General features: G+C 36.8%; 1 protein-coding gene across 6 annotated transcripts in view; it reads left to right on the top strand.

Annotated features, from left to right (window-relative positions):
• The window catches only part of palld (palladin, cytoskeletal associated protein), a 147790-nt gene that overhangs the window by 113086 nt on the left and 18763 nt on the right, over positions 1–15941 (top strand). For 4 of the 6 annotated variants that reach the window (XM_052095410.1, XM_052095409.1, XM_052095412.1 and 1 more), the window contains 4 exons: positions 8630–9280; positions 10623–10755; positions 11829–11930; positions 15098–15136. In XM_052095410.1, coding sequence (XP_051951370.1) covers positions 8630–9280; positions 10623–10755; positions 11829–11930; positions 15098–15136 — 925 coding nt within the window. The remainder of the gene's footprint in view (positions 1–8629; positions 9281–10622; positions 10756–11828; positions 11931–15097; positions 15137–15941) is intronic. The other 2 variants (XM_052095411.1, XM_052095415.1) reach the window with 1 other exon arrangement.

The following is a 15941-nucleotide window of genomic DNA, read 5'->3' as shown; positions in this document are numbered from 1 at the left end:
TTGTCACATTCCTCATTGATAGGCCCAGAGGAGTGGTCTTTGTGTCCTCAGGTGTGAATCACATAAATATTCATGATCGTTCACGCCTCCTCGCATATTACCATTCAGCATTAAAATTGTCACACAAAAGTTAAATTACTATATTGTTTTGTATGAATGAGTGATCAGAATGATTTTTCACATCATTTTGTAGCAAAAACTCTAGGCTACAAGATCCAGTTCTCAAAAGTATTGTGGACAAATGTTTAGTATGTGTTATATGGCCTAATTTCAGTGACTTAAAATTTTAATTTTTTCAAAAACCACGCATAAACGTTATTTTCTCAAAAATACAAACCTGTACATACATGTTGCTCACATATTATTGTGGCCCAGTTTGTGCTGAATATAGTGTTATCAGACTTTAGCCATTAATGTGTTTTTAAGCAACTGAAAAAAGCACAAATGTCAAGGCATGTCAACTTCTCCAGGGCCCAAAACACCCTCAGACCCCAGAGGGTTAAACTTCTGAAACTGTAAAAATCAGCTTTTCACTCTATAATGTATTGTTAATCACTGTAGTAATTATAAAAGGGCACACGATGACATGAAGTTCATCAATAAAGGCCCTTCCTGGAGCAATGACCAATAAACACGTAGAGTCGGTGCTCTGTGTCACACTCACAAACACTGAACACCATCAGAGTAACATGTGAAATTTTAATAATGTAATAAACATTAACTAAACTACATCAAATATAACGCATATTAAAAATAAGAATAAACATTACTATTCCCATAAATGTAATGCAATGAATACTCTTGTTAAACATAATCTACATTTTTACTATTAATTATACAGAAAATCATACTTTTTACATTTTATAATTTTGTTTTTATTTTACCGTAAAACTACATGTATTGTCTTTTTAAATATATTACACATTTTTACCATACTATTTAAGGTAACTACCCGTTAACCAATTAAAGTTTTTTTTTAACTGTAGCATTTTTAGTCTCATACCATTAAAATTACAAAAAAAATTTACAGTGCACAAGCATCTTCACATGAAATTTGCAGATATGAATGTAAGTGAAAATATATAGTAACAAAATTATAGACCCTATAATTACATATTTTTGTAATGACACATTTGGTTGGCTAATGTTGTTTCTGCTCAGTCACACTTTATGCAAAATTATGACGTTTGTTCATGCATTTATTTAAGTGCAGCAACAGTGAGTTAAATGGGCTACTACTACTACTACTAATAATAATAATACGTTTTATTTGTAAAGGATTACAAAGTGCTTCAGAGGCATTCAGGAAAATATACTGTAGCAGAAAATGACAGTAGGTCCTACTGGACATAAACACCAAAAAATAAACTGTGAATGAATGAGAGTTTATTTTTAGTAGGTATTGTTTAGAATCAGCTTTTATTATCACTTTAGATGTAATCGTTTTGATGTTTAGATCATCATTGTGTTTACGATCATCTTAACCAAGGTTCTTTTTTTTATTTTTTTTTTATGATGGAGTGACTCCTGTTTCCCAAACCAGCATGCATTACTCGTGTAAAGTCGAATTTAAAGGATTGGTTAACCCAAAAATGAAAATTCAGTCATTGTTTAGTCACGCCTGTTTTGTTATAACTAGGGCTGCACAATTAATCGAAATAAAATCGAAACCGCGATATGACCTTTTGCGATTAATTAAATTGCAAAGGCTGCGATTTAATTAAATAAATAAATAGTCTGCTCTCTTCAACGTTTATTTGCGCTGCACTGTCCAGTCTATATTAAATTAGCGCATTGTTACAGTGTTTTCAGAGCGGTTCTGTGCTCCACAACTCTCATGCTTACAGTAACAGAAGTGCTCTGAGTTCAGTTCCGTTTGCTTACATGCGCTAAACGCTTTATTTACACTAAACTGGCGCGTCCTGCATGAAGCGTTTTTTATTAGTATCTGCGGTAGCAGCATCTCAGTCTATGCAAGGCACAGGTATCATAATAATATCGCAGATTACAAGATGGGGTATAATTCAAACATGTTTATTAAATGATTGTTGAGCAAACAGCATTAACAGTAACACCTGTAGAGTCCAGAAACATCTCTTGCTCCAGTCTCCTGTCATTTGTTTACCTCACGAGAGAGCGTGTCGCTTATTACACTCCCCACGGAAACAAGTGAAAGCGGAACTAATATTACCAACATCCAACAAAATGAAAAGGAAGGAACATACATATAATAAATCTATATCAAATATTTAGTTACTATAATATAATGCATTGCTAAATTAAATATAATAAAATTATGAATAAAAATAATTAAATGAAATGATTACAGACTAACCAAAATTGTCACTTTAAATTTAATTACACCAATGTGTTATCAGTTCAACTTCAGTTTGAAATTAAGCCTCATTTTTAGGACTATTTTCTATACAGTAAAGAATAGTTTGTATAAAGCCTACTAGTTTTAAGGCCTAGAATAAAGAGTAACATTTATATTTTGTTTATACTGAATTATTCAATCCATCAACATTATTTTTGACAACAAAAACTAGGCAACAGCTATGGTTTTACCAACAGGGAAATCTAGTTAACAGTGACATTGGGCAGAAAGCTTACATATAACCAGTTTTAACAGAGCTGCTGATAAAAAGTTAAATGATCAGCATCGATCGATGAGATGAAAATTGGAGATCAGTGTCAGATGTTAAAATCGTGATTTGCAATCGCAATATTTTATCGAAATAATCGCAATATGACTTTGTCCAAATCATGCAGCCCTAGTTATAACCATATGACTTTCTTTTTCTTAACACAAAGGGAGAAATTGTGAAAACATTTTGTTCTCACTGATGTCAAACAATGGCAGTTTATGGTGACAAAAGGACATAAAAGTATAATTCAGAAGTCTAATAAATTATGCATGATTGTTATGAAAGCATATGATAAGGTTTGGTGTGAAACAAACTGAAATCTAATGTATTATTTAGTAAAAATGTTCACTGACCGTTATTCTCATGTCTGGTCAAGTCATTTTTATTTGTATAGTGCTTTTCACATCATGTAATTTCCATTGAATTGACTGAAGTGATATCTGGCTGGCACAGACTGCAGTTAGACATCATCACTCAGTATCAGGCAGGACCAGAGCTGGATCTTGGCAGGCTCTGGTAACCTCAGAATGTGTATCCCGATGTTAAGACACATAAACAAATAGAATAATAATAGCGTAGATGCCATTCACTTTAAAATGGGATTAAAGTATTTCCAGTTCTGGCAGACTGGACTAATGCTGCATAATTATGAGTTGTTTGATGAATTAGGTGTATGTTCATGGAACCTGCAGGACATCCTCTCAGTAATGCATTACAATAATCCAGGCTTGAGGTCATGAACGCATTCATTAGTTTTTCTGCATTAGAAACCAAGAGCGTGTGTAGAAGACGTGACTGTACATCCATGGAGAGACAAATTATATTTTAACGACTTATTTTTGGAGGTGGTTTGGTTTTGAATGATCAGATGCTAGTCAAAAGACGCCAATCTGCAAACTGTGCCAAAAGTCAGTCACAGTCAAAAGATGCTCGACGACCAACCTGTATCGCCATCTTCGAACTACCCGCCGCACTGAAGGTGAGGAATATGAAAAGCTTTGCGAGTTAACTGAACACAATACACCTGCAGCTGACAGGGTAAAAGCAAAAAAAACACACTCAACAAACTTTGGCCAAATAATTTAGCAAAAAAGTGACAGATGGCAAGATATAACAAACTTTGTCACCAATTACATTGTCAGGAGCTTCAGTTAATTTTCACATCAACCATCAGTATGGGGAAACAATTTGATCTGCATGATTTGGACCGTGGCATGATTGTTGGTGCCAGACGGGCAGGTCTTTAAAAAAAAAAAAAAAAAAAATCTTAAATGGTCTATAAAGGCTTTCCAATGATCAAAATACATGAATACAATTTATTAAATCTTCCTTTGTCTCTGATGAACTGAAAGATACGAGAAACATGCATTTAATTTGCACTGTATGGACTTTGGACTAGGTTAGAGCGGTTTCATTCATTTACAAATGTTTTTGTATTTTTTACTAAGTAAGTGTACTTAGATAATGATGCTTTATTTTAGTGGTTTTAGGTGTTACTCCAGATCCAACCTCTGGAACCCTGTCAACATTTTCACTTTGGCAGGTATTAGGTTTACTGATTTAAAATGTAAAGTCTTTTTCACCTGGGAAAACAGACCAAAATATGGATGACTCATCTTGCACAACAGGTTTTTGTCCAATCAAATGCATTTTTGAATGAGAATGTTCCTCCTCCTAATACCATCTGTGATGTAGCTGTGATGTAATAAAAGCTTATTGGCAATTAAAAATAACTCTTATTTACAGTATAAGTGATGAAAGATCTCCTGTTGGTAGACATTATTGTAAGATACATGTTGCACAGTTCACACACCATTGAATCTGTGCTTATGAATAGGAAGAGTGCATGAATGAACATGATGTTAAGGAGGTTTGTTGGCATTTTCTATTCACAGACTAAGTGCCTTTTAAGGCAAACTGATTGTGTCAGTACCGACTGACTGCCCTCCATCAACTTAAGTTTACTGGTGAAGAATTCCAGAAACACAAAGGGAAAAATAAGCAGAGAAACCTGCAACAGCTATTTTTAGAAAATGGGTCTGTGATTGGACATTGTGATATTCTTTGAATGCTGGAAACTATTATGTGGGATATAAAAAGCAGTAGCAATGGTTGGATGGAGGATATTACTGGAGGGGTATGTAATGACGTCCACTGGCTGCTAAAAAGCAGCTATCACTCAGGGGAGGAGGAGAAGAGGGAAAGATGGAAGAAAAGAGACTTATTTTGACATTCTTGTGCTTTCTGATGTAAAAAATGAGATAACTAGAGATAAAGAAAGATGGACGATGATGACAGACCTTGAAATGGTGGAAAAGTGTTGAAAGAATGGATTTTGAAAATAAGGGAGAGAAACAAAGACCGAAAGAAGAGTCTGGTCGTTGGTGCTTCGGACTCAAAACAGAGCCAAAAAAGGAATGAAAGCAAAGCAGCACAGGCTGTTCAAATCCAAGAGCCTTTCACCAGCTGCCAAAGTATTCCTTTAAAAGTGCTCTTTTGATGAATACTCAAACTTACAGGCGATTAAAAAAGAGAAAGGGAAGATGAAAAAGAGAAAAACAAAGGAGAGGATGGTTTTAGATGGTCATTACTGCATTTAATGTGGTCCAATTCAGTGTCTGTGCTGCCAAAACAAAGCCATATAATTTTCTTCAATGAGAAGACCTTGGGTTAGATGGCATTCTCGAAGTACCAATACAAACTGAATACTCCTGTTTTTCTCCCTTTTCTCAGCCCAAGCTCCAAGGATTTATCAGCTCCCTCAAACAAAAGTTGGATGGAGGGAGGGCTTCCACCTTAAAAAAAAAAAATGGAGAAACAGAGGGAAAACACAGTGTCTCATTAGTCAACATCTGAGAATAATTAGGTTAAACAGTGTTTGGAGTGTGGCTGGCCTCCCACCACAATCCCCTGTTAAAACGCACACACATAGAGATCTAATTCAGTTTCAAGTTTTGAGATTCTTTGATTTTACAGAGCAACTGGTAGAAAAACACTGCAAGCTAATGTGGACCATATCTTCAGCTATAAATGTTCAGTGAAAAGCATCTGGAATTGGTTAGTTTAAGGTTATCCATTTGTGGAGGCTCACTGAAAGTGTCTATGAGTTTCCAAAAAAGGCAGTGAGGGAGTCAGGGTAAGAATAAGAGACCGATTGTGTTTTATACACAAAAAATATCTTCCAAACCAGGGAAACAGAAACATTTTTAAGATAATGCAAAACTGTTACTCTGAGCGGCAAATATCTGATGCTTTGCTAAGTAAAGGACAATGTAGACATCACTCCCATGTTTGTGCATTTGTGTGTGAGGGGTAATTGTGACTGGAGACCACACATTTGATGGATATAATACACAATCCTCAGCCTACACCATTATTAACATGCCACAACACTGAGATCTCACTGTCTCTCCTTGTTTTGTCTGTTTAGATGTTGTTGGCGGTAGAGTTTAAACTCTTAAACAGTGGATTACTCAAGATAGCATATCGGTGTCTATACAGTGGGGTTTAGTTTCCTTCCCACAAACGTAGCACAGACACACACGCATACCATGCAAACAACCGCATTCACATTTGTAGGGTAGTATCTGTACAGACAAACTCATAGAAGCGCTTCCAGGCAAACACATACCCAGGCATACACACTATGTATACTGCACCCACTGTATCTTCTGGACTGTATGACTTCCTTTTGTGTGATGGGCCATCTATACCTCTGAAAGGCTGCCCTTACTCTGCTTTTGATGACATCACCATTAAAATCTGTGTGTGGCTTTCAATCTTGAATAAATCTATATAGAAAGCAATATTAAAATGCCACATGAATTGGAATACCAAGTGTAGTTTTGCAAATGTATACTCTTAGCCTCTTTGATGTTTTTTTTTTAACTGACTTCATTGTGTATATACTGTATGTAGCGATGTTATTGTTGAAAACGTACTTTACACAAGTGTGTGAACTTGAATATTTCTAGCTGTGCAAGCTTGATTTTATGCCTAGATGCTTTCTGGAATGTGTCAGACCACAAATCACAATGCAATGCAAGTACATTCGTAAGGAATCGTAAGGAATTTAATGATTCTGGTTCCTTTACAGTTCCATTATTATTCTTAAAGTACTTTTAAGGAAGAAATATTTCAGATATTTACTTACGAATTTTGATATAATACCACTAATTACAACAAAACTCATAATGTGTATATTTAACTTCCCAATTGCCATATCAACAACCATCCAGTATTTTACTAAAAATTCTTGGGCTTATTTAAAGTCTGATACAACAAGATTAATTGATTGCATTTCAGTTAGTTTTTGATTTACTAAAAAGAACATGTTGATTAGTCATTCGTTCAGATGGAAGCACTGTATGTTTCAGATGAACCGGCTCAAAAGAGTAATTCGTTCCAGAATTAGACTGGTTGCAATTTATGTTTTGCGCTGCTGATTTAGTAGTGGTGTTATGGTGCTACTGAATGGTCACCCAGGAAACCCATTTTAGCACAGTGTCCAGTCAGCAAAAATTTTACCATTTCAAAATAATAACAGGTTCACTATTCCCAACCCTAGTCATTGCAGAGCATCAGTTTAAAAAAAAAGTCTTGACCAAGTTATTGAATATTTTTGTAGCTAGCTATCTGAATAATGCCACTTGGTTTAATTAGATTTATTTTATGGTAACTCTGTCACCCCTTGAGTGCTGAGATTTGTTACTGCCACATCCACGTAAGAGTGCAAGTTTATTCAATGGCCGAGACAACACTCTTGAAATCTGTTGGCCAAGCATTTGTGTTTGCATACTTGTGTAAAATATGGTTGTGGCCTTAATTCCAGCAAACAAGCACTTTAACCAGTTAAAATCCACGATCCCGGATCCGGGATTTAAAATGACGTCAGTAATAATGTACTTCAAATTTTAAATGTATGTGGAGTTGTTATGAGCTCATATCTGGTACCATTTGAAGGCTTAGAATGTCTACTTTCTTGAGATATGCATCACTTTGGCATTTGTTTTACACTAAGTAACTTATTTACAATAAATTACATAGTTCCACCCATCAAAAGTAGCGTCATAATTATGTGCGTTTTTGAATACGCATATTTCTCATATCACTCAAATATGACGCACATGTACAAACCATGTATCAAATGAAAGCTCTCATTGCCAGTAAGAAGTTCCAATAAGTCTTTTTATTGAGGTATAATCACATATCTAATACACTTCGAATGAATCATGAGGTATACAATCAACATTTGTGAACATACAAGTGAAATTATTGAATATTTGCCGTGCTACTCGCACTAGACAGCACAGTTAGCCACAAACACTGGGATTTTGCATTTATAGCACTGTATATGGGTATGGGGAGACTTTAGATTTGGGTAGGCGGAAATTACACCAAAAAAAGGTAATATTCCTCCCTTCAGATACATTTAAATAGATATTAAATAAAACATGATACAGACAAAATTCCTTTTTCAGGTATTTGCTGACATCTTGTGGAAACAGCCAAAACTGTCTGCATGCTGCTAGGGCAAACAGGGCTTGAGTTATATACACTTTCAAAAATGAATTTTATATAAAAAAAAATCAAAAAGCGCCTCTTTTTTTTTTAGGAGGGTTATTACTGTTCAGACAACATATATTTAATTTTTTTTTTTAATTTTTAGCAGTGTTTTATGCAACTTCAGAGGGTTTCCTGTAAAATGACACCAAAACTGTGTATTTAGGCCAAAGTATGTGGGAATGGGAAGCTTTTTAATTTGGGTAGGCCAAATCCAGGCGGAAATCCCCAAAAATGGCAAGGATCTGCATTATTTTAAGATGTGCTCAACATTGGTTCAGATCATGTTTTTTCAGGTTGTACCACTACAGATAGGTGGAACTATTAACAGTAAGAGTTTTGTAGTAAGTTGTCTGTGAATGTATGTATCGATAGTTGTTGATGCTAAACAGTCCTCTTGTTTGAATATTTTCCTGCAGAAACGCTGCACAACTAAAGCAGCTTCAAGATCAGATCCTTCTAGAGCAGCAACAACAGCAGGAGGTTTCCCCTCCCCACCAAGATTTACAGGAAGTCTCGCCTCCATCTCCGCCTCTCCCACCTCCTCCCTGCTTCCAAGAGCTGGAGTGTAGCACCATGCAGACAAGCACCTTCAACTATGCCCGGCCCAAGCAGTTCATCGCTGCCCAAAGCCCCACAACAAGCGGGGGACCACTTGGATACAGCACCCAGTCCTCTACCTCCTCAGGCTCCAGCCTGACATCCCCACTGTCCCCAACCACAAGCCACAAACCCTTCAGCCGTGTCACCCTTCCGCTCTTCCAACAGCAACCGTCACTGACTAAAGGATGTAGTGTGGAGTCTCCCAACTCGCCCTCTTTCCCCCCACCCCCTCCACCCTTTTTCAGCTCCAGCAATCTCTCCTCTCCTTCTGGCCTGGCACAAGACTTTCCTCCACCACCTCCACCACCTCTGCCACCTGTCACATCAAGCCCCACACGTTCAGAAAGCTCCTCTCCCTTCACATCCATGCCGCACTCACCAGCCGGGTTTCTGGTATCAGTGCTCCCATCCTCACCTCCTCCACCACCAGTGAACGCCCTGGGCCTACCCAAGGGTAACGGCACAGTGTGAGTACTCCTAATCTTCTGCCATACTACAATATAACATGCTTTAACAGGTTGCAGTCTTCTGGATAGTCTTTCCTTCATGGCTGTTGGGATTTTCTCCCATTCAACACGAGCATCAGTGAGATCAGGCACTGATGTTGGCCGATGGGATCTGGCTGGCGTTCGGCATTCCAATTCATTCCAAAAATGTTCAATGGGGTTCAGGTCTGAGCTTTGTGCATGCTGGTCAAATTCTTCCAGACCAGATTTGGTTAACCATTTCTTAATGGACCTCGCTTTTTGAAGTGCCACACTTAAAAGTATTTGAGATCTTTGGTAGACCCCATCTTCTATAATTGTATGCTTAAGGAGATTACATGGCTGTATGTCTGATTTTATGCACCTGTTAGTAATTGGTGTAGCTGAAGTGGCAGAACATGTTGCTCAGAAGAGGGTGTCTGCATATTTTTCGACATGTGTATGATTTTTTTTCTTCTGCTGAACACAAATGAAGATTCCACTTTCGCTGTAAGGAAAACAGCAGCTTGGCCATTCTGCAAATATCTCCTTTTGTGTTCCACAGAAGAAAGAAAATCATTCAGGCTTTGAATAACGATGATGCTTGTTATCTTCTGCAAGTGTTGCAGATAAAAGCTGATCAAGTATTGGATCTCTCTGTAGAGTACTGAGAGCGTTTCCAGAGCTTGACAAGACTCTTGATTTGTGATCAGGATTTTAGTGAAGATAATCTTGGATGCAAGACTGATGATGAAACATGAGTTTAATACACATTCATAATCTTTGATGGAAGAGGACTAACACGGTGTGAGAGAGAGAGAGAGAGAGAGAGAGAGCTTTCCTGCTCCAAAGCTATTGGTCATATCCTCATTTTCTTCAATACCTCCCACTAAATAATTTCTCTGTCTCTCTCTGTTCCTGGTATTCCAGAGCCAGAGGGAAAAAAGATAAGAGACCGCTGTGGATTTTGAAAACACACACATAGACAAACTGATCCCAAAAATGATTCTCGCTTTTTAATGCATATGGGGGAAAAAAAATCTACATTCCTCTCAGAAATTTTAACTTTCATATTGCAGTTTATTTAAAACAATTCTGAGTTTGGTATATATTCTTAACCTCTATCAGAAGATATTTGATGACTAAGTTAATATTGGGCCAGTCAGTGGTCCATCTGGCTCCTTGATTGGGCAGTGAGGAATAGCTGTGCTTCCTATGACCATCCTTTCAACCTCATGAATCAAGAACAGACACAATGTATTTTAAGTATTCATTCATAAATCAATCAAAATAGCCTGTTGATTTAAAAATGTAAAGTCTTTTCTCAATGTATTTGCTTTAACAGGGCAATGCCACGTAAGACTACACCTCGCACACAGCGCATCATCTCTGATTCTGACATCCAAGGCACCAAAGATGCCGTCATACAAGATCTGGAGAGAAAACTACGTTTTAAAGAGCTCAGCAATGGACAACAGGTCGTGTGTGTGTGTGTGTGTGTGTGTGTGTGTGTGTGTGTGTGTGTGTGTGTGTGTGTGTGTGTGTGTGTGTGTGTGTGTGTGTGTGTGTGTGTGTGTGTGTGTGTGTGTGTGTGTGTGTGTGTGTGTGTGTGTGTGTGTGTGTGTAAGGGAAATTATGTCTGTATTACTAAAGAATTTAGGTGTATTTTTAGTAGACCACTAATACAAATTAACACATATTAATACTACCATACTAGCCTAACTAGCATTAACATATAGAATATAATGCGTATTATAGTCTTAAAAAATAAGAGGCAGTCATGTTTTCATTAAAAGGAATAGTTCACTCAAAAATGTCAATTCTGTTCTCCCCCCTCATGTCATTCCAAACTCATATTACATTATTTCTTCCATGAGAGCATCATAAAAGTATAATCACAGTGGTTCATACAATATATGCACTATATTCCAAGTTTTCTAAAGCCATATGAAAGCTTTGCATGAGAAAGACTGACAGTTTGATTTGAGAGACCTGATTCTTGGTTCATCATGACTGGTTACAAGACATGAAAGAATCATGGCATCATAGATGACAAATCTGGCTCGTCGTCTTGCACCTAGGTTTGAATATGTGTATGGGTGAATTGGGTGAACTTTCGTTTGTAATTATAATTGGAATTTGCAATAAGCAAAGTCTTTGAAATAAGACCATATTTCTTTTTTTTTTTTCATAGTAAATATTTATTCCAACAAATGAAAGCTGATAAATTCAGGAAAATACTCTTCACCACCAACTCTTTCTGCTGAAGTTTTTAATCACGGTAGAAGCCCAAGCCCCAATGTCTACCCGTAATGTACAACATGCTCAGGACCACTAATTGCTCTCAATGCATTAGTACAAGCCTCCACATTATCTGAATGTGTGTGTGTGTGTGTGTGTGTGTGTGTGTGTGTGTGTGTGTGTGTGTGTGTGTGTGTGTGTGTGTGTGTGTGTGTGTGTGTGTGTGTGTGTGTGTGTGTGTGTGTGTGTAAGTGGGTGTTTTCTCACACACTAACCCAGGCTCTGACAGATTAATCCTGCTTGCTTTCAGAGGTTAACCTATGAGGAGAAGATGGCTCGCAGGCTGCTGGGCGCTGACAATGCTGCCACAGTACTTAACACACAGCAGGTGGAGGAGGAGCCAGTTTCACAAGTAAACACACACAGGCACAGATTCACACATACACACAAGCACATCTCTGAGCACAACACTGTTTGAACATACACACCCATATAATGTTTCCACTGTGGTAAACAAAACAGTTGTTTTTATTTGACTGGCCCTTTAATTGTCTTTATAGATGAAATGTGTAGTTTATGCACTAATAGATTTCCCCAAAGTTCCCCATCTTCTATTGGTTGAACAAATGAGTAGGCCCACCCTAAACTTACGCCACTGCTCGAGCCAATGTCACTTTGTTTCATGCTCAATTAGAACAATGAAAGGGGAAAGCAACCTACACATATTTCCTTATAGTTGTCTCCGCATAATAAGCTGGGATAGGAGAAAGTAAATTGTAAAACAATTACACACTTCAGATTTAAATGTCTTTATAAACAAAATGCATCTGTTTCAAACCAGTAAATACACTTTTTTTTTTTTTTTTTTTTTTTTTCCAACAACTACCATGGTACAGCTAAGCTGTTGGAAGTAGTTTAGAGCATTGTGATTTGCCTTGTGTGCTTGTAAATCATCTTAATTGAGCTAATAGCTCTGAGCTTCTGCATGTGTTTGCACATATGCATTTGGTAGAAAGTAAAGTGATGTCATTTTGGCAATGAGTGTGTCGCAGTGGGATTTTGGAGGTGTTTGAAAAGGTAAGTTCATAAAAACAGGATTAGCAGCCCATCACAAACACACTAACAGTGACGTGTTTGACTGCACATTTGTGCAATAGAGATGTTAAGTCATGACGTCAGTTTGTAGGCTTACCAGGAAGGCTATTTCACTATGGGTTCCCTCCGGAATGTCCAGTGGGTTTTTAAAATAGAGGTTTTCGATTAATGAGTAAAATAATGTGGTTAACATTACTTGAAGAGACTTTCCCATTTTGTTCTCAAATATAAACTGTACATTTTGAAAACATTGTGTGCTTTAAAAACGTGTGTTGCTAACAAGCTGCTACACCTCTACTGTTTTGTGGTTTGACAAATACAGTACAGGCAATTAGTTTGAGAAACATGTTTACACTAAACTTTTGGGCTCACTATCTGTGGTTAAAACTTAAAATTGCAAGTAATTTGTTTGTGAACATTTCGTTTTATACATCAGTTTTGTTTCGGCACTGCTCTTCTGCATGGATGAACGTCATGTTTTTTTGGTCATTTGTGATCCGATCCCCTCTGTACAGCTGTGGCCAAAAGTATTGGCAGTGATATAAATTTTGAAAAGTTTGCTGCTTCAGTATTTGTAGATTTATTTTTTCACATGTTTCTATGATATACTGGAAAAGGATAAGCGTTTCATAAATTGATCAGAAGAGTGATATGCACTTGCTGGACACTCTGGGACGTCCTGAAGCCTTCTTCACTGCAGTTGAACCTCTCTCCTTGAAGTTCTTGATGATCCGGTAAATGGTTCTTGCAGGTGCAATATTCTTTGCAGCAATTTCTTTGCATGTGAGGCCATTTTAATGCAAAGTGATGATGGCTGCACGTCTTTCTTTAGAGGTAACCATTGCTAACAAGAACACAATGATTGGAAGCTCTTCTTCCCTCTTGATATAGCAATCAGTCTGCTCCTATAATCCAATCAGAATGATAGTGATTTCTCCTGACTAGTACTCGTTCACACTTTCCCAGGTGCTGCTGATATGATTAGTGAAATGATGTTAGCTGGTCATTTTGTGCCAGGGCCAAAAAACTGTGAAATTATTTTTTTTGTGCTAAATTTGGCCAGTGAAGCTTTTTGCAATTATTTAAAATGCATCTGATCACTCTGCACAATAATCTAGAAACAACATGTGAGTCAACAACAACTGAAGCAGAAAACTTTGCGAAACACAAAAGTTATGTCACTGTCAATACTTTTGGCCACGGCTGTATGTTCACTAGTAAAGCCTGAGTAATGACATGCTATTGTCATGTTGATATTTTGTGATTCAATTAAAAAAATTAATGAAGAGCATCACTCTTTTTTTAATAAATATTGATTTAATAAGTAAATGAGTGTTATATCTACCACACATTCATGTTTGTATTGTACTACACATAAAATATCCCAAATTTAAGAGGTGAAACCCATGATATGTATGATAAAAGTTCAATCGAAGACCCTTAATTATTTTTACATTACAATTTACAGCCTCGGTGGATAATGCAAGTAAACCGTAATATTAAAATTGTATGCACACAAAACTGTAAACTAAAAACACAAGAGGATTTAATGATGGGGATGAAATGTATTGCAAAATTTAAATATGAAGTAAAACAACTACAACAATAAGCTTAAATTTCCTTAATCGTTTCTTTGGCAGTGAAGTTATAATGAAGAAATTGTTGCATGCTAAACATATTAAATGGAGATTAGTAAAAACTGTGCTATGAATCCAAATTGGTACATATTTATATCTTGAGGTGAGTATACATGCATAGGGATCTACCTTGTAGTATATTGTACTTATAAAAAGTATATAGCTTTTAAATGTTGTTTTTAATGCATCAACTTAATGCATTTCTGCAAATGGAGTCAAAGGAGATAACCAATATAAGCATCAACAACCCTACCAGAAAACATATCAAAGCATTATAGCAAGTTCATTATTTCACCAAATAGTGAAACATCCATCTGGGGCCTGCTGTCCTGACACTGCTGCAGCTTCCCAAGCTGCCACACACACTATATAGTAGTTTAGCCGGCCCAGCTTTTTTGTGTTTACGGACATGATGTAAACACACAAGGACGAATGCCGGAAGCCTGCAATTTCCCACCAAATCCTAATCAAAAGCTCAAAATATAAATCATTATTGTAATAGGATTCTCATAGTGAATTGGGCAAGAACACTGTTTTGAACACCGATTATTATGTAAATGCTCAATATTTGAATTCTGTTCATTTTTAACCAAAAATATTCCATAGTGCAGCTTTAAAGTGCACAATGGCGGTAAAAATCATTTTTGAAGTGTAAATCTAGTTTTTGTAGAACAAAACCAAAAGGCTTATTTCATTCATAAATTCTTTATTCTAAAAACCCATGAGAAATTCCAGAGGGAACCCAGGGCTCAAACAACAAACTGAACAGCTCTATAAGTGTTTAATCTGAGCACAAGAGGTGACAACATCAGACAAACCCTCCGCCTTTTTTCTGATTTCTCTACAGGAAGGCAGCACAGCTGGTTCAGAGTCTGTCCCTCAAAAGGTTATTCATACTCATCCTGTCTATTACAACCATGACACATCAGCATTTCTCTGTTATTATATAGCACTCTTTCACTCCTCTGTAACCATGTTAAGTCAACCTCTTTGTTTTCATGTTTATTCTATCTCACCCCCTCTGTGTGTGGTCACCCCCATGTTTTGGCCAGTCACTACTGTATGTGATTGATTTTATACACTCCACTGTGTTTTCTTGTGTTTATGGTACAATTGGTTCCTGATTCAGCACTGTGGTAAAGTCCTTGACAGTGACATGACCCTGATGTTTGTCCTTATGCCTTACAAAAACAATTCTAGATTTTTAATGATTTTAAAATGATCATCAAGATAATAGGTACACTCAGTCTTGTATTATCCTAAAGAGGTTTATTTTGCAATAATGACTCTTTGACCGTACATTTTCCCACTTATTTCATGACGACTTCCCAAATAAATAAATAAACATGACAAATTTAGTGATTGATTTGAATGTAGTGAGAAGTAGGAAATTGGTTGGTTCAATATCATAAGTATTTGACGTGTGAATGTGGCAATTGATCAATTGAAATTAAGTGTTTCAAAGAGCAACGTAATAATTTTGGAATGATCCACGAATTGATTAAGTTGAATCTTGAAAAGAAACTGAAAACTTGAAATGGTTTTCAGGCATTGGAGACATGTGTCTGTTTCACACATTTCCTACCCTTGCACATGGTTCTCATCCTCTGAATTGTGAGAAGTGTATAGGCTGTTAATGTTGTGTCATAAATTTAAAGTCTGCTTTGCTCTCAACATGTCCTTAGGCAAAC

This window comes from Xyrauchen texanus, chromosome 28, assembly GCF_025860055.1.
Source record: "Xyrauchen texanus isolate HMW12.3.18 chromosome 28, RBS_HiC_50CHRs, whole genome shotgun sequence".
NCBI classification, from domain to species: domain Eukaryota; kingdom Metazoa; phylum Chordata; class Actinopteri; order Cypriniformes; family Catostomidae; genus Xyrauchen; species Xyrauchen texanus.
Note: the sequence above shows the minus strand (reverse complement) of the source record. Positions and strands in the feature narration are given on the sequence as shown.